The 19,932-nt window shown below is 37.7% G+C and overlaps 1 protein-coding gene across 4 annotated transcripts in view; it reads left to right on the top strand.

Annotated features, from left to right (window-relative positions):
* FCHSD2 (FCH and double SH3 domains 2) overlaps positions 1-19,932 on the top strand; it is a 223,353-nt gene that overhangs the window by 175,883 nt on the left and 27,538 nt on the right. For 3 of the 4 annotated variants that reach the window (XM_073334756.1, XM_073334750.1, XM_073334777.1), the window contains 4 exons: positions 1,624-1,719; positions 2,970-3,041; positions 14,503-14,619; positions 15,513-15,617. In XM_073334756.1, the coding sequence (XP_073190857.1) occupies positions 1,624-1,719; positions 2,970-3,041; positions 14,503-14,619; positions 15,513-15,617 (390 nt within the window). The remainder of the gene's footprint in view (positions 1-1,623; positions 1,720-2,969; positions 3,042-14,502; positions 14,620-15,512; positions 15,618-19,932) is intronic. The other variant, XM_073334766.1, reaches the window with a different exon arrangement.

The raw sequence follows: 19,932 nt of genomic DNA on the forward strand, positions 1-19,932 counted from the left end.
CATGAAAAATTATAAAAACTTTTTTATAGTTGGGTCATTCAAAAATTACAGAAATGGAAAATTTCTAGATGAGTAAATTCTCTTTAAGGACTAGTCTCAGACTAATCTGGAAAAGAAATTGAAATATTTGAGTTATAAGAAATATAAAAATCACTTTTCCAATCATGTAATATGAAATTTCCTCTAAATGTAGAGATGAAATACTTTTTTATGGAACTTTGGAGCATTGTAAATACATTGTAGTATAATAGTCCTTTTAATTTTTCTCTATTTCCCTGTCTGGACACATTAGGTTTTAGTGTCAGTGCAAAGATCCCTATATTTTCAACAGTACAAAGTGAAATAAATACATTTTAGTGTCTTAATCTCATGTTAAAAAACCAGGAAAATGAAATGCAAAAACTTATTAAACACTTTTCTCAGGAAACGTAGGGGTCACAAATTGAATTTGTCATCTGCACTTTACATAGGGTATATTTGAGATTAGTATTTACACAGTTGCAGTAAATGTGTACCTTATTATCAAATGTGAGTGAGTTATTGTTAATAAGGAATACTTTTACTTACCTTTCTTGACTTAGTTAATTTTTTAACCACTCAACCTTTCAGCGACATAAATTTCTGAGTTTTAATATATTATGGAATACATCCTACTTAGCAGCATAAACTATCATCCAAAATCCTCTCTCTTTTGCAGTGTGGCCAAATGAGTATTAACTGTGTAAACATATTTTGAATCCCCAGATAGAAATCTGCATTTAAATTGTCAACCTTAGTAATGTATATTTGGCCATATAGTTACACATAAATGTGGTAAACATTATTTCCACCAGTTAAAGTACTAAAATCGCAGTTCAGCAAGTAACATTTTTTAAAATCAAACTGTTAAGTATTTGTCTGAATGCACACTGACTGTGATATGTAAATACTTTGTTTAATGTTTTGGAAATTACGGGTTAGTGATATGTCTTTAAGTGTAGCCAAAGCAGTTTTTAATTGTCACACTATTAATGGTGTAAAAGATATGCACGTTTTATCTGAAAATTTTTCCATCTATAATATATATTCAGTTATAAAGAACTCAATTAAAGCTTCATTTTTCAAATGGTTTATCAAATGGTTTCTAGGGATCCTATGGTTAATCAAAGTTTGACTGTTTATGGAAAAATATGGCAGCATTTCAATTTGTTAAAATATGAATTGTATTTGGAGAATTGTCCATAAAATGGTCAAGTGTTTGTGTAACTGAAATGTTATATATTTGTCTCTTTGCTTTGTTCCCCACTTTTCCTTTTGCAGTGATATTTTCCATTGGATAATCTCTGGTACTTATCTAAAAACAAGGTTAGATATTTATTTAGAAGTCAGTCCTTCACTGGATAGCACCCCACAGAGCCCTTGTGAGCAATCATTCATATGGTCATTGCCTTAGGCCTTGATTCTGCCGCTTGTTCCTGGGCACAATTCCCGTTGAAACCAATGGGAGTTCCATGCATGGAGCAGCTGAAGAATTGGGCCCTATTTGAAGTACAGTGTGTTAATTTTATCCTTGCAACACTAAATATATGTCCCAATTCTACAAAATAAAAAATTAGTCTAAACTGGAATTTGTTCTCTTTTCAGGTGGTACGGGATTACAATCTTCAACTGTTTTTACAGGAGAACTCTGTATTTCACAGACCACAACCCTTCCAGTTCCAGCCTAGTGACAGCGACACCGTAAGGGCATTCATAAATTCTATGATTCAGTTATTCCAGTTCTGTTCTTAACAAGGTTTTTTGGGGGTAAACTGGTAAAAAAGTAGCCTTGTTTGCTAATCTGTCAGTGTTCACTAACACAGCTAGTATTCCTGGAATAGGTAGAGAGGTCACTGACCTGATTTCACCAACTTTGCTTACAATAGGTGTGTAATTACAATAAAGCTCCGAAAAGATGCCAGTATTGTCACCTGCAAAAGAACTGCACTATTTTTGCCTCCTGCCTGCGTGACTAACATCCTGGATTTCTGTTTTGAGCTAACAGTTTTTGCTAAACCTATTAAACTCTGTTATATTCTGGTGAGGTTCTCCGAACATCCATAAAGGTAGGGTTACAAATAGACAATTTAATGATTTGCCAAATAAAATGCCCTATTCCCTTCAGTTTACTGGAGAAATATATACGCTTTTTGGTTTAAATAAATAGGATACAGTTGACATGTATTCCAAAATGGTTTCTAAATACATGCAGGCTTTTAACATATTCCACTTTTAAAGCAGAAAAATCACTAGTGAAATTATAGTTGAGTAAATCACAGTATAATAGATAAGTTCCTGAAAGTTTTTTTTAAAATAGAAATTGTCTATGTTGATTTTTCATTCTCCTAGAGTTAGGTATAAGTACTATTTTGAACTAAGTTTAGGTTTAAAAAGAGAGAACCTTATACAGCTTTTTAATTCCTTGGTTCATACTTAGTAAATCCTGCTTGGGGAAAAAAGGCCTGGCCCTCACATTGAATGTTTAAATGCAGAAACTGTGTTAATGGATATGTTATGGACTGTATGAGTGACTTTGCCAGAAATAAACACTAATAGCTATAACAAAATCGCCTTTGAAATTAAAATGTTATCCTTTGGCTTTCCATCTTAACAAATCATAGAATACCAGGGTTGGAAGGGACCTCAGGAGGTCATCTAGTCCAACCCCCTGCTCAAAGCAGGACCAATCCCCAATTTTTGCCCCAGATACCAAATGCCCCCTTTCAAGGATTGAACTCACAACCCTGGGTTTAGCAGGCCAATGCTCAAACCACTGAGCTCTCTCTCTCCCCAAAATGATAAGCAATTCTAACTTCTCCATAGAGCAAATTGTTTACATAAAGTGCTAGATTGTTCATAGTACCATGTGCTGAATTTCCTCACTTGTGTGTGCATTGTAATTCTAATTGTATGCTCTGTGTTTTTGTCCTTGTGCAATCTTTGTCATTCAGAGTTTTAATGCAGTTCAGCTGGTGGATATTGAGCCTTCACCTGTCAGTGCTATGAGAATGACTATAGCAGAGGTATATGGTAGTATTTGTCATCAGTGTTTGGCATTTGTGGTATTACTGGTGTGCATGCTAATGTGAGTGCTAAATTCGCTGTCATGCATAAGTAGCAACTGAATGCATAATATATAAGGACATAACTCACTTGCTCCATTTTGAAAACTAATAGTTAAATTACCATTTTCTTGTTTCATGTTATGTTAATTGTATGGATCAGTTTCTCACTTACAGCTTCTTGCGTTCTGAAGTATTTGTGCTTTTGCACATCATTTGTAATTAAAATTTCACAACTTGAGGAGATACAGTGAAGTGTGTAATTGTCACTTCTCTGACATGCATAGAGAGGCTTATCTCAGCATTTCATCTTTTAATATAACTAAAGATATTTGTAATACATACAAGACAAGGGGTCTTCAACAATATTTTTTTAAGTAGATACGTATCAGTTCCTTGCTTTCATGTGTGATATCAGGGTGTAGGAAACCCAGGCATGTACTAAATAAAAGAATGTAACTTCCAACTGATCATTTGAGAAAAATACCTGTAACTCTCTCTGTCAACGTAAAATTAGACTGAGATTCATAACATACAAGGGAGCCACTAGCATGTGCTGATAACCAGCCCCCCCCCGCCCCAAAACACATAAATTCTCCCCTTTTTCTAGAGAACTACCCACATCTGAAATAGAATCTTAATTTAGTTTCATAAAGTCCCCAACATTACAAATAAGATTCTTCTTTGAGGTGTCACTGTGTGTTCTGCCTTGTTGAATATGCATCTCTGGTGATCTGAGCTTCAAGAACTTTCTAGAAAAAGCAGTGCCAGAGTGTTCAAAGCCAAGGATGTAAAACGTCATGCCTCAGTATTTCATAGACTGTTTGTCTTTCACTTGCCTGACCATACCCAAATTCAGGATTACTCTCTTTTTTTTTTTCCCCCTTGCACGCCCTTTCCCTGGAGTTTTAGCTGTTTCTGAAATTCTCTATTTCCCCAAGAAAATCATAAAAAGCTTTATGTCTTGACTGTCAAATACTTCTCACTTAATCTCAAGAGTGGTGACTAGAACTGTGTGAAAGTGGGGACAATCTTTTTACATTTCAAGTTTTCACTCAAGATTTTTGCTTCTGAATTTCAGTCAGAAGTGGTACATTTTCTAGTAAGTCAAATTATAATTAAGACTGAAGGATTTATAACTATTGTGCATTTTTTGCCACTTATTTCCTGCCATTTTGCGTGGAAGATTTTCTGAGATACAGTGGGCTTGTTGCTTTTTAGTTTTAATGGGATAGGCATGATTATTTTCATTCTAAAAGGTTAAGAAAATATACTGCAGAGTGATCTGCCATTCTTAGCTAAAATACTATTTTTCCAAAGGACAGTTTTGAGCTTCCTTGCAGAGTAAGTTCCTGACACAGCGGTGCTCTGGTCCCCTTCTGTTTGGGGTTTTTAGGCGCTGCTATTAGATGAATTATTTTCTGGTTTTAAATATGAATGCTTGGCTTGTCTGTTGAGCTTCCCAGTACGGTGGAATATAAAGAATTGTCATACAGTCTCTGAGTTGTCCAAAGCTCTCAGGAGCTAAGAGTGCAGCAAAGCTAGTGCCTTAAGTCTCTGAAAGGAAGGAGCTGATAATTCTCTCTCTCTCAACACACAGTCATTGACAGTAGCCATGGGAGGTTCTTAGTAGAGATAGGTGGGGAACTGTTTTCCTGACCCATGAGAATTTTCAATACTTCAGAAAATTTTGCCATACTGAATCAGGGTAAAAAGTAAACATCTTCACAATTTTTGTGAACCAAAATTCTGCAAACAAAATTCTAATTAGGTCATTTGAAATGTTTGTTTTGTTAATTTCAAAACATTTCATTTTGATTTTGACTTTTTTACATTTTTCTATAAATTAACTTAAATTTCTAAACAGTTGTTTTGACCCAAAAACCAGAACTTGTTTGTTTCAAAAATTTTGAAATGGAGTGTTTCAACAATATCAGAAATTTCAGTTTTGATGAATTGATTTTTTTGTTTGTTTGTTTGTTTGTTTTTTTGGTCAGAAAATATCTTAACCAGCTCTAGTTTTTGCTCCTTTCAAGAGGGAAATTTACAGATGCACAAGGCCTTTCAGAATGTGTAGCAAAAATAAATGCATTTTGGGGGACACTTTTTTCCTCCAGAAGAAAAGGAATTCAGTTAACCTGTGCAGTGGATCTAGATGAAGAGTGTTACAGCTAACATAATGGAGAGTTTAATCATCAGGACGTCTGTTTAGAGGACAAAGTGAACTTCTAATCAGAAGTCAACAAAGTTCATTGTACAGAATACATATTGTCCATCCCCACAATACTTAGATAAGCATATCTTTAAGAACATGGCAAAATATTAAAGAAAATTAGCCTGCTTTTTTTGTACTTCCTGTTGGAAAAGGATCCCCGTCCTTGAACTACATGTTATCGTGTGAGAAATTGCAACAAATAATGAAAAGCATCTCCAAAAAACCGAGAATAATGGCAACAAGGAGCTGACACTAAACTTTTGAAGCAATTCTCCTTCCTGTTTTTCTACTCACTGCCTTTGTAATGACAGTTGTCTCCTGTTACAGTATTAGGATTGTTGTCTTTCTCTCAGCCAGGTTAAGCTAATGCTAGTTGGCATTAACATTTATTAACTTAACCAAGTTTAATTTTTTGAAAAAGTATTTAATTTATAAGACGCACTTAAATATACATTTTGATGTTAGTACATTTTCGGCATAGGTGTAGTGCAGGAAGTAAACTTTGAATGTTCCAGTAACATTAGTGGGTGTTCCGCAGTTTAGTTCCTTAAGGACCATGCTGAAGATTATAACTTTTAAGACCTGATGTCCTAAATTGTATTCGGGAGCAGGGATAATAATTTCACTATTTTCTTGAATGTGCAGGTGAGTTTGTCCACTTTTGTTCCAACTCAGACTAGAAACATTTTCTCGTTATAAAAATATATGGGCCTGATTCTCATTTCCACTAAGGGCCTCTTTACACCACTCTGGCAATAGAAAAGGACCTTAAAGTGGGCGTAAATTAAATTAAATGGACTTACACTTAAGGCACCTTAGTGAGTCAGTGAAGAAAGAAGGAGGACCCAGTGATGTGCAGTCCTAGCTCCAAGTCCAGTTAGACTACGTCTGCACAGTCTGCAAAATGAGGCCCTAATTTTCTACCTGAAAAGGTCTTAAAAAAAACTGTCCTACATTTTAAAATGGTATAAAATAATTAGATTTTTTTAGATGTAGCTTTACTGGAAATTAAGCAAACGTTGATATGGTTAAATGTTACCACTTCAGGTGTTATGAATTGCTGCTGAGAAGTACAACCATTCAGTTCGATAGGTGTTGGTAATAAATCCTGGTGCCTTGCCTAAGTGGGGGCTTTGTAAAGCTGTAAAATTATCCATGTAATTTGACATATCCTGTGTGTGGCTGATGTCACTGAAGGTTCTTTTGTTTGAGTGACCCTCCTTAGGGGCAGGTTTACAGTCTGGGGCTTGTGATATGGTAATCATATTTGAAGTTTATTAAAAGGTCAGTTGTGAAGAAAATTATGGAGAGTTACAAACTCAGTCATCTGCTCTGTGAGCTGTGGCTGAGTTTTAACATGGCTCCTGCCTTACTATGCATATGGGGAAATTAAAATGTCTAACTACATACATTTTTGTGGAATCTAATGACCATGCTGATAGCAGCATTTATTGAATTCAATAAACTTTGTCCGTGTCTGATTCTGAACAATTGGTTAAAAACAAGTGTAAGTTGTTAAAGTAATATTAAGACAAAGAGACCAGTTACACAGATCTTCTGTCTACTGATGTTTTCAGTCACTACCAGAATAGATGACCGTAGAGTCGGTATCTGTGCGAAGACTAATTCAGAAGATCCCCCTCTTCATTGTGGATACTTGATAAATAGCCATTCTTCTGTATTTCTTCTTATAAGATAATGTGTTGTATATGGGAATAGCTAGAGCGAAATGCAGCTGCTAGGATAGTTGGCTGTCTGCACAAAGTGAGGAATTGTGAGTCTCTGTGCAAATTTCACTCTATACTGTACCAGAAAATTAAATTTTCTTGTAGTTCCTTCAAATGAATTTGAGTGAGCGGGTATGAATATTTTTTAAATAAACAATGAAAAATAAATCAAAGATTCAAAATTCAACACCAAAAATTAGAGTTCAGAAGTATTTCAAATCCAGTCATCTGAACTAATGAAGTGATTTAAATCTGTAAGTAAGGAACAATAAAGAGAGGAGCTCAAATCGCTATTGAGGTCTAGTAGTGCTATTGATCACCAACATCTGACAGTGCTATCCATGATGGCAGAGAAATTAGGAGTTCCAGAAACTGAAACTCTAGACAGTATTTGAGAACTATTTCTAACATGCTCCATAAAGACAAAGCAATTTGAGATTCCACCCTTTCTTTTCCTAAAACAAACATGGAGGCATAGAGCGGCAAAGCAATAGCTTGTCCATAACTCCATCCTAAAATGCCTGGCCTCGGCTGCTTTGACAACCCCTGTGTGTGTTTAGTGTATTAAAGAGAAAATTCATTGCTATAGAAGTTATCTGAAGTGAAACTGTGATCCCAAAAAATGGATATCACATTGCAATCCAAATGCACAATAAATAAATATTCAACTCCCTAAAGGAACTTACTCAATGAATTGTTAATTTCAACAGTACAGAATGTCTTTACAATTACTTCTTCCATATGAAAAGTGATTCAAATAAAGACTATTTCCATTACGCCTAGTCTCAATGGACAAATAAAATGGAGCTTTATTTGCCAATAGTAAAATATTTTAGTGTCGAGAATTTACCTTTAGCCAACAATTTATGATGGATTGTTATTTTCCCAAGATTGTCCAGAGGCCCAGATGACATTGGAAAGCCTGGAACCCCTTTCTCCATGCATACATCCTTGAATCAGCCTCTCTCTGATGAAAATGGGGTCTTTTATTTTTAATTGACGACTTTGTGTTGCCTTATGTTTGATGGGGTGTTCCCCTAGCCTTTCACACACCATAATGGTAATTGGTATGTATAGAGAACTCAAGCTGATCCTCCGGTGTTGCTGGGATAATCTTGCTTCATTGCATTTTTCACCCATGCTTCTCTTCCTTGACAGAAGAAAGAATTGAACTAGGGAAGGTAAGAAGCAGCACACTACTGGACATAAGGTGCCTCAAAATATGTGCAATTAAAAAAAACAAAAACCACACCCCTCACCATATGGGCCCTTCATATAGACGCCATGCGCTAATCTTCCATACGGACTTTTCCTTTTTTTACTCTCTCACTTGCCAGTATAACCCTGCTTCTTATTTTATAGGGAGTTCTGAGATTAGCAGTAGTGAGGTGATAGAAAAAATTAGGTGAAAGCAGTTTTGGAAATAGACACATGCTCTTTATTTATTAACAAGGTGAACCAAAAAGGCTTTGAACAAAAAGGCAATAAATTATTAACATTAAAGTAAAAAATAGGGATTGTAGGTTAAAAATGTTCAGAACTTATTGTGATAAATTAAAATAGCAGAATCATGCAGTTAAATGAACAATAGTGACTAAACTAAGCCCTGCTTTGAGTTGTTTTTACTTTTGACTTAAAGTATGTATTATGTTTCAGTTAACCCAATAGCAACAGGTCAGGGTCCTCTTTGAAGCTCTTGATCAGAACAAAATAATGTCCTTGGAATTGTTTAATGTTAAACTATATGTCTTGTTTTGATTTGCTCAGTGCTGGGGGCTTCCAAGGGCTATAGCCACCCCAAAATTTGCCTCAGCCACTCCGCAGCAGCTGCTGCTCTCCGGCCACCCAGCTCTGAAGGCAGAGCCAAGAGAGCGGCGGCTCCTGGCTGGGCACCCAACTCCAGCAGCAGCAGAGAAGTAAGCCAGGTGGGGGGCCCAAGAACAGTCCCCAGCCCATGTCCCCACCTACTGGGGCTCTGCCACCCACAGCAGGTGGAAGGTCCAGGGCTCCCCACTGCGGCCTGTATTGACCTACTCCGGCCTGGGCTTCTGGGCCCCACCCCCTGCAGTCGCTGCTCCCTGAGGGTTCAACCGGAGCTGGGTGCCCACACCTGGGCAGTGCTTATCGGCTGTGAGCAGCCAACACCCCACGCTGCCTGGCTCTGGCTTGCAGCCTCTGATCTTGCCTCGGAGGGGGGCCAGGCCTTGTGGCAAAGGGGGGCACAGCCTCCCCAATTTTCTGTCTTGCTCATCTCGGCTCCCACACTGGGAAGAGGTTGGTGCCGCTCCTGTTCACAATAAAAAAAGCCATCTTTCTGAAGTGCAAGGACAGTCCCAGCTGATTCTTAATAACTAAAATTAAATGAGTTCTTCTATATAATAACAAAACAGACACCAAATTTGTCTGATGCTTTTCTTGAGTACTACTATTTAGATGAAACTTAAGTCATGCATATCCCAGAAAAGGGTTTGATCATAAGGTGGGTCTTGCAATATGCCATTGGCATGGTAGCATAGTATTTTGAACTTTTAAAAAGTACTGGCTGAGATTTTTAGGTGTGCTTTGTGTTAGTGGTTTGCATGTAGTATATGTTTACTTCTTTCTATTCTTTGTCAAACAGTTATTTTTTGTTATAGGCTAGAAAAATACTTTGAGCTTTTATTAGGTTCAAGGGAGTCAACATTTTTTACTGCCAAAACTACAAGTGTGCAGTCTGAATCCAGCATAATTGCATGTACGAGTATATACAAGCTGCATACTTGCCTCTGTAAGACAAATCCTGCACCTGTAATAGCCTTTTGGACAAAAGTTGGAGACATAACTACAAACTAAATACAGTAATTTTTTTTGAGAATCAGCATATAATTGTTAGTCTCTCAACTTTGCAACGAGTCAGTGACTTCATGTTCTTTAGATGACAAGGTATTTTGTTTGCTTGCTTTAAAAGACTGAGTTTTAGCACTTGACACTGCTTTCACTGTACTCCAAGCTGAGAGACTAAAGCAGAAAGTTCATCTGTATTTAGCTCAGCTTGTTGGGCCCTTTCTTTGCTCTCTAGCCAGTAGAAGCAGTTTAGTTTTCCTTTTTGAAAGAGATTAAATCAAGTCAGATACCTTGCAACAAATGAAGACCCCAATCCTAAACACTTGGCGCTTGTGAGTGGTCCCAGTGAAGTAACTGGAAATCTGTGGGATTGCTCCCATGTTTAAAATTAAGCACCTTAATTAAATGTTATTTGTATTATCATGATGCCTAGGAACCCCTGTCGTGGACTAGGACCACATTGTGCTAGGCGCTGTACAAACACAGAACAAAAACAGTCCCTGCCCCCAAAGAGCTTCCAACCTAAATATAAGACCAAAGAAAACCGATAGATATAGACAGACCTACGGGAGTACAGAAAACAATGAGACAGTATTGGTCACCTGATAGGCAGTAACCCCCGCACACCAGTAGCCTGACTATTGTCAAGTGTGTTTTTGTAGGCTTTGTGGCAAAGGAGAGTTTTAAGGAGGGATTTGAAGGAGAATAATGAGTTAGCTTTTTATGGTTGTCTCCTCAAGTGTGAAGGGCAGCATGGGAGAAAGCATAAAGGTACTTGTTAGTGAATTTAATGAGCAAGGGATAGAGGCTAATATAGTCTGCCACCATCAGATGCGGGAGGCAAATTTTCGATACTGTATGAAAGATAGGTAGGGTGGAGATACGTCATGAAGGGTCTTGAAAGTGAAGACAGGTAGCTTATATTTGATATATTAGATCAGTGGTTCTCAACCTTTCCAGACTACTGTACCCCTTTCAGGAGTTAGATTTGTCTTGTGTATCCCCAAGGTTCACCTCACTTATAAACTACTTGCTTACAAAATCAGACCTAAAAGTACAAAAGTGTCACAGCCACATTATTACTGAAAGATTGCTGACTTTCTCATTTTACCTGTATGAAGGTTTAGTTTGCTAGTGCTATTTATGTAGCCTGTTGTAAAACTAGGCAAATATCTAGATGAGTTGATGTACCCCTGGGAAGACCTGTGTGTACCCCCAGGGGTACCTGTACACCTTATTGAGAACCACTGCAATAGAGCACATGCCTAAGTATTTGCAGGACTGGGATCTAAGTTGAAGACTTATGTGGTAAAAAGGATTTGAAAGTTAATGTTTGTAAATGTTTTTGACAGTGTAAATGAGATTGTAAATTTTCTTCTTAGCGAGCTCTTCTAAGGAAGCAATGTGTCTTTGTATTTGTTCATGCAGCACAGCACTTGATTGAGTGATGCTGTGGTATAAATATTTAATAATAAAGAATTATATAAATGCTGAGTATAAATTAACTTGTACAATATCTAGTTATCATTTATCAGTGAAAAAATTAATTTTATATAAATATTCCCTCTAATTTCAGGATGGAAGGTACTGATCCAGTTAAAATGCTTTTTGAGAAATGTGACCTGCATGATTTTTTAAAATAAAGCTCTGTTTTTAATTAACTATTTTTATGTTGGTATTCTTCAGTTCTTCAAGTCAGGATGAGGGCTCTTTGGAAACAATACTGTGTAATAAATAACCAACTGGTATAACCATCACAATCCACTAACAGTCCATACTCAGAGGGCCAGCATCTAAATTTGCTTTTATATTTTCTATTCAAATACTGTAATAAAAAAATAAAAACACACTTAAGATAATGCAAAATGTTATCAAGCAATTGAAATGGAGAAGATATATTTTATCTAAACTAGATATGCAAGGGAACCAGGACTATAGGGAGCCAATCGGTGGAACTTTGGTAATTTGTTACAGAGATGATTTCTATGGGTAACAAGGAAGGCAAAGTCAGACATGGTTCTTGATGATACCTTACTGGCTGTGAACTCTGAGCTATGGAAGGAAAGTTATAACAAGAAAGGTTTAATTAAGAAAGCATGGGAAAAATGAAGTGGTGTGCCACTTTTATTATGCTTTGTAAGCACCTGGAGTAGATTCACAGGACCTATGCAATAATCTGTTTGCAATAGGTGATAAGGACATCATCTAGGGGCATATTTTGAGATGGATAATAAATTGGGGTGTGTTGTAAACACTGAGAGAAATCATTCAGAGGTACCTACAGAAATTAAAAATACATGCAGAAGGCAACTGCATGATAATGAACCTGGAAAAAAATCCACCTTTTCCTCTCTCTTTTCTTGTTGTAGACAAGCTCTATCCTTCTACCACACAGGCTTTCAAGTTCAGTCTTATGTAAATTATTTCCCTCCTCATCTTTCATGTCCTCCAAAGCTTGGTTCTTCAAATCCTGTTGCTCTTACTGCTCTGTAACAGTGTGGCTCTCTGTCCCCTTCTAGTGGCTGAACTATATAAAGGTTTGATTTTGCCTCTGGCTTTGTGTTAAGAGAACTACTGATTGTGGATGGCTCATGCTTTTAGATCCAGAGGTCGAAGATTCAATCCTCACCACAAGTGACCCATCCAGGAGTGATGCATTACATTTACCTTTCTTAAAATTACTAGTAATAATTGTATTGTATCACAGTGTACATGACATTGTATGAATGTCTGTGCAAATCACTTAGAGGGTCTCTCCCTTGAAGGCCTTATAATCTAAAGGTGAAAAATCTTTCTCCTTTTTCACCTCAGTGTTGCCACTAAAATCTTCTTCCTTTCCTGCCACACAAATCATGACACTCATACTATTAAATCCACACACACTCATGTCAAACTCTGCATCAATTTCACACTTTTCATATATTCCCTAAAAGAACTGATCAACTCATTCCTTGTCTTTCTGCTCTGATTTTCTCCTAATCTCCCTCTTCTCCCAGTCTGCCCTCCTCAAAGCCTTGCTTGTTTGCTTCTTGTTTCTTCTTCACACTTGTTTTTGTACCTAGTTCGAAGCCGCCCCTTAAGTCTGAAACTCCTCCCTTCTTGTGTACCACACAGCTTTCTTTTTTTTATTGAAATCTCTTGATAAAACACACTACTGCTACTATTTTCACATGGCCTTTGAGGCAACAGCTATCTTCTTCTAGTTTGTGTCTAAGGGTGTACAAAACTAAATGGTGTATAAGGTTACACTAATGAAGAGAGAATGTTTTCCTATGGTACTAGGCATAGAATGAGTTATGGATTGAAATTAAACAAAAATATTAGACTGATCAAGAAAAATTTTCTGGTAGTGAGATCCATTGGACTGAGGCATAGTCATCCAAGAAAGCACTAGAGAGAGTACTGTGAGGGACAGTTCTGCACTGACAGTGGAGGTGAACAAGATGACCTAAGCATGTTTGTTCCATCTCTAATTCCTGTTTTTTGGAGGGAGGGGGAGGATTGAGATTGAATCAGAAAGGAATGATCTCTATAGGGTTACCACTATTCAGTATAGCAAGAGCAAATTTGTCCAGAACTGGATAAATAGTTAAGGAATATCACAAGATATACTTTCTGGAAAGGATAGGGACTGGGTAGGTGGTAAAACTAAGTCCTTTTTGTCCTAAATGTATTGATTTATACCTAAATTCATTGAATTATTTGCTATGCCAGTTATGCAAAAAAAAATTTAAAATGGGAGACAGAGATGATAGGTAAATATGGAACAACTTGTCTCCTATATCCAGATTGAACAGGATCGATTCAGTACAAAACTGGGAAACTTTCAGATTCTTGACTTCTGATTTCACTTTATCTGACACTTTTTGGGGTGGGGGGGAGAGATTTACTTTCTCATTTACTGGAGCAGGTATGAGTTGACATAATGGTAGCACAGTATCATCAACAAATATCTCTGGTGTAGAATCCTTCGTCTGAAACTTGGCATGTATAGTACTGGTGGAAGGATAACTTTTTGGTCCCAGGTAAATGTGTGTACAATATTTTGTTAACTCTTTAAAATCCATATGAAATTGTAATTTGATTTTCCAATTTGCTTTTTTTAAAAAAAATATAAATTTTTTTTAAATGCCATTTTTTGAACAAAGCCTAAATGATCCATCACATCATATGAAATGCCTGTTTTTAAATACTGCCTAAAATGCATATGTATCTGGGAAACTAAGGATAGCAGTTTACTTTGGGGGCATTTATTCTTATTCAGCTCCATGATGTTGTGCGGTGATGAATAATACTTCAGTGTTCTACTTCAAGAATATCTTTCATTTAAAAAAAAAAAAAATCTCCGTCTGGCATTGTCTCCATGGTAAAGATGACTTCTCTTCAAAATAGTAAATTGTAAATTCTTTTGAACTTCAATTTGCTTTTATAGTCCGTTTTCCACAACACAGTATCATGACAAAGCTTATGAAAAACAGTGCTTTTCCCTCTTCGTTTGTTGTCTTATTTCATACAAACAAGGTACCAAGCAAGGAATTTACAAGAAACTGAGCATTATGAATTAAATAAAGTTGTCAGGTTGCTAAGTAACCGTATTATACATGGAGACAGCCCCAAAATCCTTAGCACACTGCTCACTTTCTGATTTGTGTTCCAGAGTCGACAACTGGAATCTGAAACTGGGACAACGGAGGAGCACAGCCTAAACAAGGAAGCCCGGAAATGGGCCACCCGTGTGGCACGTGAGCACAAAAACATCATCCATAATCAACGGGTAGGTTGAAAATAAATAAATGCATCAGGTGACATGAGAAAAATGCAAACAAGCTGAAGAGATGCTAAATTAAGATCTATTACATGGATTCTAATAACTTAAATTTAATGTTGAAGTGCACAGGAGGGACGGACACCTTGTATCATGTCTTAGTGGGACTACCAGCAGCATTGACTTGACAATTTTTGTGATTATTTTTTTCACTGGGGCTTCAGTTCACACTAGCACTTCTATTCACATTAGTACTTAAGCATACGCTGAAGTCAGAGGGGTTTAAGCACATGCTTAAAGTTAAGCAAATATTTAAGTGCTTCCCAGAATCAGGGAGTTATTTTGTTAATTTACTTTGAGGATTATTATTATTATTGTTTTATTTTCTTCAGCTCTTTTTTAATCCTCTCACCCAAAAGCACTTTGTGCTCTTGCAGACATACAAATCTGGAATGCAAGTTGCCCCAACCAGTCAATCCATACTAACACAAAATAAATCACCCATCCTACTTTGTCTTACCACTTATCTCTTAACTCACTCCTTCAACAAGCACTGTAAAGTATGTGGGTTTTGATGGGATGGTCTTCAGGTGTAAAGATCATAATGAGAACAAGAGTGTGAACTGTCACTTGAATGTTAGATCATAGTTGTAACATCATGATGCTTTACTAGGATTTTGGGGCATTTTCAGAATACAGTTTTCCTAAGAGATAATTTTACCCATAAAAGATTGAGCTTTTTAAATGGGGTTGCATCAGTCTGCAGAGTTTTTATCCTGCAATGTAGCACTATTCATCACCCTGGCATCTGAATATGATTAGTACCGTGAATTGTCACAAATATTATCTTATAGACAGTGCATATGAATGTACCAAATGTATCTTTCTATTATTGTTGATAGGCGCTTGAGGAGTTAGAATGCCATGGACCTGTGGTGTCTGAACAAAGCCGAGCAGAACTGGAACAGAAAATAGATGAAGCCAGAGAGAGTATCCGCAAAGCTGAGGTGAGAGAGAAATTATTCTGGCATGGTTTTTGCTTCCTTAGGCAGTGGCATGTATATTATAGCAGCTTAATTTGTGTGTGAAAATCCAGACTTCTAGCATCAAAGGAGCAGGGAACTTTAAATTAAAACATGGCATTTCTCTTTGATTTCATTCCACTAAAATCATGACATCAATTTAGTGCAAGGCTCAAGAGATTAGATGAGCAATAAAAAAATAAAATAAAATCCTCCTGACGATATGGATGATTAAACTTACTATATTTTTTTTTCCACTGTGGCCTGATCAAGAAGGCAGGAATGTCCGCCTCTGTCTTCTCTCAAGTTACATAGATGGTAAAACAACCTGAAATTTAAACTTTTTCATTAGACCTGAAGGAACTAATATCAGAAAATGTTAGTCATAAATCTGCCTTTAGGTTTGGGGCTTTTTGTAGCAACTAACCATATATCCACTTGCACTGACTATGCAGGAGTATTTAGATGGATGGGTGGAAGGAAAACAGCTTAAGTAATCTTTCTGGTATCTCTCTGCATTTTGTGATCCCCAAAGATACTGTTTAAAAAGTTATAGGGGGTTAGGGACCCGTTCCAGATTAATGAAGAGATTGTGAAGAAAGGAAATATAGTGCCTTCATTTTTAGCTAGGCAATATTATGTTGCTAAAAGTGAACTTGTATGGTCACTGTCAAGGTTCCTCCCCCACTCTGAACTCTAGGGTACAGATGTGGGGACCTGCATGAAAAACCTCCTACGCTTATCTTTACCAGCTTAGGTCAAAACTTCCCCAAGGTACAAAATATTCCACCCGTTGTCCTTGGATTGGCCGCTACCACCACCAAACTAATACTGGTTACTGGGGAAGAGCTGTTTGGACGCGTCTTTCCCCCCAAAATACTTCCCAAAACCTTGCACCCCACTTCCTGGACAAGGTTTGGTAAAAAGCCTCACCAATTTGCCTAGGTGACCACAGACCCAAACCCTTGGATCTGAGAACAATGAAAAAGCATTCAGTTTTCTTACAAGAAGACTTTTAATAAAAATAGAAGTAAATAGAAATAAAGAAATCCCCCCTGTAAAATCAGGATGGTGGATATCTTACAGGGTAATTAGATTCAAAAACATAGAGAACCCCTCTAGGCAAAACCTTAAGTTACAAAAAAGATACACAGACAGAAATAGTTATTCTATTCAGCACAATTCTTTTCTCAGCCATTTAAAGAAATCATAATCTAACACATGCCTAGCTAGATTACTTACTAAAAGTTCTAAGACTCCATTCCTGGTCTATCCCCGGCAGAAAACCAGCATATAGACAGACACACAGACCCTTTGTTTCTCTCCCTCTTCCCAGCTTTTGAAAGTATCTTGTCTCCTCATTGGTCATTTTGGTCAGGTGCCAACGAGGTTACCTTTAGCTTCTTAACCCTTTACAGGTGAGAGGAGCTTTCCCCTGGCCAGGAGGGATTTCAAAGGGGTTTACCCTTCCCTTTATATTTATGACAGTCACTGATTCAAAAGAACCCATTTGCAACAACAGAAACTGATCTGTTAGACTTTCATCTGAGTAGGCTGCATAATTAAAGCTGTAGAGCAATCATAATTATTTCATTTAAATGGCTTCTTATACTGCCAGGCAGTCAAGGTACATGCTGTGATTAGGAATGTGACTATTTGGGATGTGAGGTAGGAGAAACTTGAGTAATAGGAGTTCCCTGTTTATGGTCTGATAAGCTTCCAAATTTACACAGAGCTCTTCTTCAGGTCTGGGAGTGTCACAGCTAAATACAAGATGGAACACATTGTTTAGCATGAATAGTTAACACACATTTCAAAGGACCTTTCAAGGTTATATGGTCCATTAACACCCCTCCAGTCAGAGGGAGGGAAGCATCTGGGCAGGGGAGAGGGTGTTAATATGATAATATGATAGTAGTTATCAGTCAATGGACTTTGCTTGCTAATTAGACAAGAACGAGGTTGGTTGATGCTCTATTGTTTGTAGTCAGACTGGTCAGTGCTTAGAAGTGGGGAAAGTCCCACCCCTCCTAATTTAGTACAACAATCTCAGAGAGAGTAGTCAAGCTAAAAAGTGTATAAATTGCAGGAGAGACCAAATTAGCTACCTTCATAAAAATTTGGGATCCTTTCCTTACAGGAATAGATTAAAAACACCCTTCACTGTCTCCAAACTAGAGTGACAAGAATGTGGAGAATTGCAACTTTCTCCCACAGTAAGATGTGGAGACTGGACCGAAAAATTTAGATTGGGGTTTATCACTGGTTTAAAAAAAAAATACTTTAATGGAGTTTTTCCGCATTGGTGCAGGATATTTTTAGAAACTTGTTCAATTTATTTACTCATCCCTTTTCCCTGGGGCAGACTCCTGGATTAAGTCAGGGAAATCAGAACTCACCCCCAAATTGTTCTCATTTAGTTAGCGAATATACAGCAGCTCTTTTTAGTTGCTGTAAAACACTTCCTTTGTTTGTTACTATGTTCGGCTTAAAGATGAACAAAGTTCTAATAGCAATTTGAAAATCAGAACATGCCTGATGTGAGCATCCGCACCGAACAAGATGTTCTGTCCACAATGGTTGATACTTAGGGCTTGGCTACATGGCAAGTTACTGCACTGCATGTCAGAGTATGATTGCTGCCCAGGAATGTTCTGTGTGAACGCTGCTACACCACAGCAGAAGTCCCAGTGTGCAGCTGTGCATACTTCTACTTGAAAGTATAGTATGCTAAGCCTTGCTATGAGACTTCCGCTGTGCTGTAGCAGGGTCCATGTTTCATATTTTCATAGTGTTTAAGGCCGGAAGGGACCATTAAATCATTTACTCTGACCTCCTGTATTTATGTGGGACGTTACTGCTCCGCAAGCTTGTGCATTGTAGATTCACGCTCTGGCTTGCTGTGTAAACAAGCCTTGACTCTTAAGGCGTAGATTCTGGGGAACTGTGTAAAAATCTATTGAAGGAATTCTCTCACAGGCAAGAAAAGTCTAAACCACTCTTTACTTAAGTGATGGTAAAAGCTTTCCCATTTGATTGTGACAAAGAAAACCACATATAAGGCAAAAGTGTTTTAGTTTGAATAGAAGAGAATGGAGATACATGGCTGAAAAGGAGTATTTTTTTTGTTTGTTTGTTTTTAAGTGCCTTTGAAATTCTGTTGCCCTATACTGTCACTTAGGAAAATAAGATGTTTATATTGCCTCTTTGCACTTATTCAACAAAGGGAGGAAAATATGCCAGAAACAACTGTATATTAAGTTTCAGAGTAACAGCCGTGTTAGTCTGTATTCGCAAAAAGAAAAGGAGGACTTGTGGCACCTTAGAGATTAACCAATTTATTTGAGCATGAGCTTTCGGGGTAGCTCACGAAAGCTCATGCTCAAATAAATTGGTTAATCTCTAAGGTGCCACAAGTACTCCTTTTCTTTTTGTGTATTAAGTGCTCATCTTTGACAACATGGAGGAAACTTTCTGGGCTTTTTACAGCTTTTAGTTCAGGCTATGAAGGTAATCTGAAGGGGATCTGGTTGTCCTTAAAATAGCTTTCCTTTTCTCCCTAGACTGCATCCCTTTACCTTATTTTTTCCTCTCCATTTGACATTACTACATCTACTGATCTGTACTGCAGAAACAAGTAAGAAGTGGTAAAATCTGAAGCTGTTCACTTAGATTCCCTATTCTTTTTTAATAAGATGCTGTCTCCTGGACTCTTCTGCTAGATTGCTTGATTTATTTCTCCTTTCTCTCACTCTCCTCTCTGTCTCAGTCAGAATATAGAGCAGTGGTGAGCAACCTGCTGCCCATGGGCTGCATGTGGCCGGTCAGGGTAATGCACTGTCGGCCCGCCAGACAGTTTGTTTACATTTGCATGGCCACCGACAGCTCCCAGTGGCAGCGGTTCACCATTCCCAGCCAATGGGAGCTGCAGGAAGCAGTGGCCAGCACGTCCCTGCGACCCGTGCCACTTCCTGCAGCTCCCATTGGCTGGGAACAGCAAACCGCGACCACTGGAAGCTGCGGGCAGCCGTGCAAATGTAAACAAACTGTCTGAGGGCTGCAGGTTGCCCACTACTGATATAGAGCCTCTCACTTAGATTGCCTTTTGTTAGGTATCACCAAATAATATAACTGGTTGTAAGACTAAAGAAATTTCTATTGACCTGGAAGAGAGAATACCCATCTGTGCTGAGACACCTTTGGTCTGGTAGGAGAACAGCGACTCCATAGCAATTAATCCTATTTTCATTTACATTTTGCCTCATAATTAGAATATCTATAGCTGTCAAGAGACTGTTTG

Source organism: Lepidochelys kempii, chromosome 1 (assembly GCF_965140265.1).
Source record: "Lepidochelys kempii isolate rLepKem1 chromosome 1, rLepKem1.hap2, whole genome shotgun sequence".
Taxonomy (NCBI): domain Eukaryota; kingdom Metazoa; phylum Chordata; order Testudines; family Cheloniidae; genus Lepidochelys; species Lepidochelys kempii.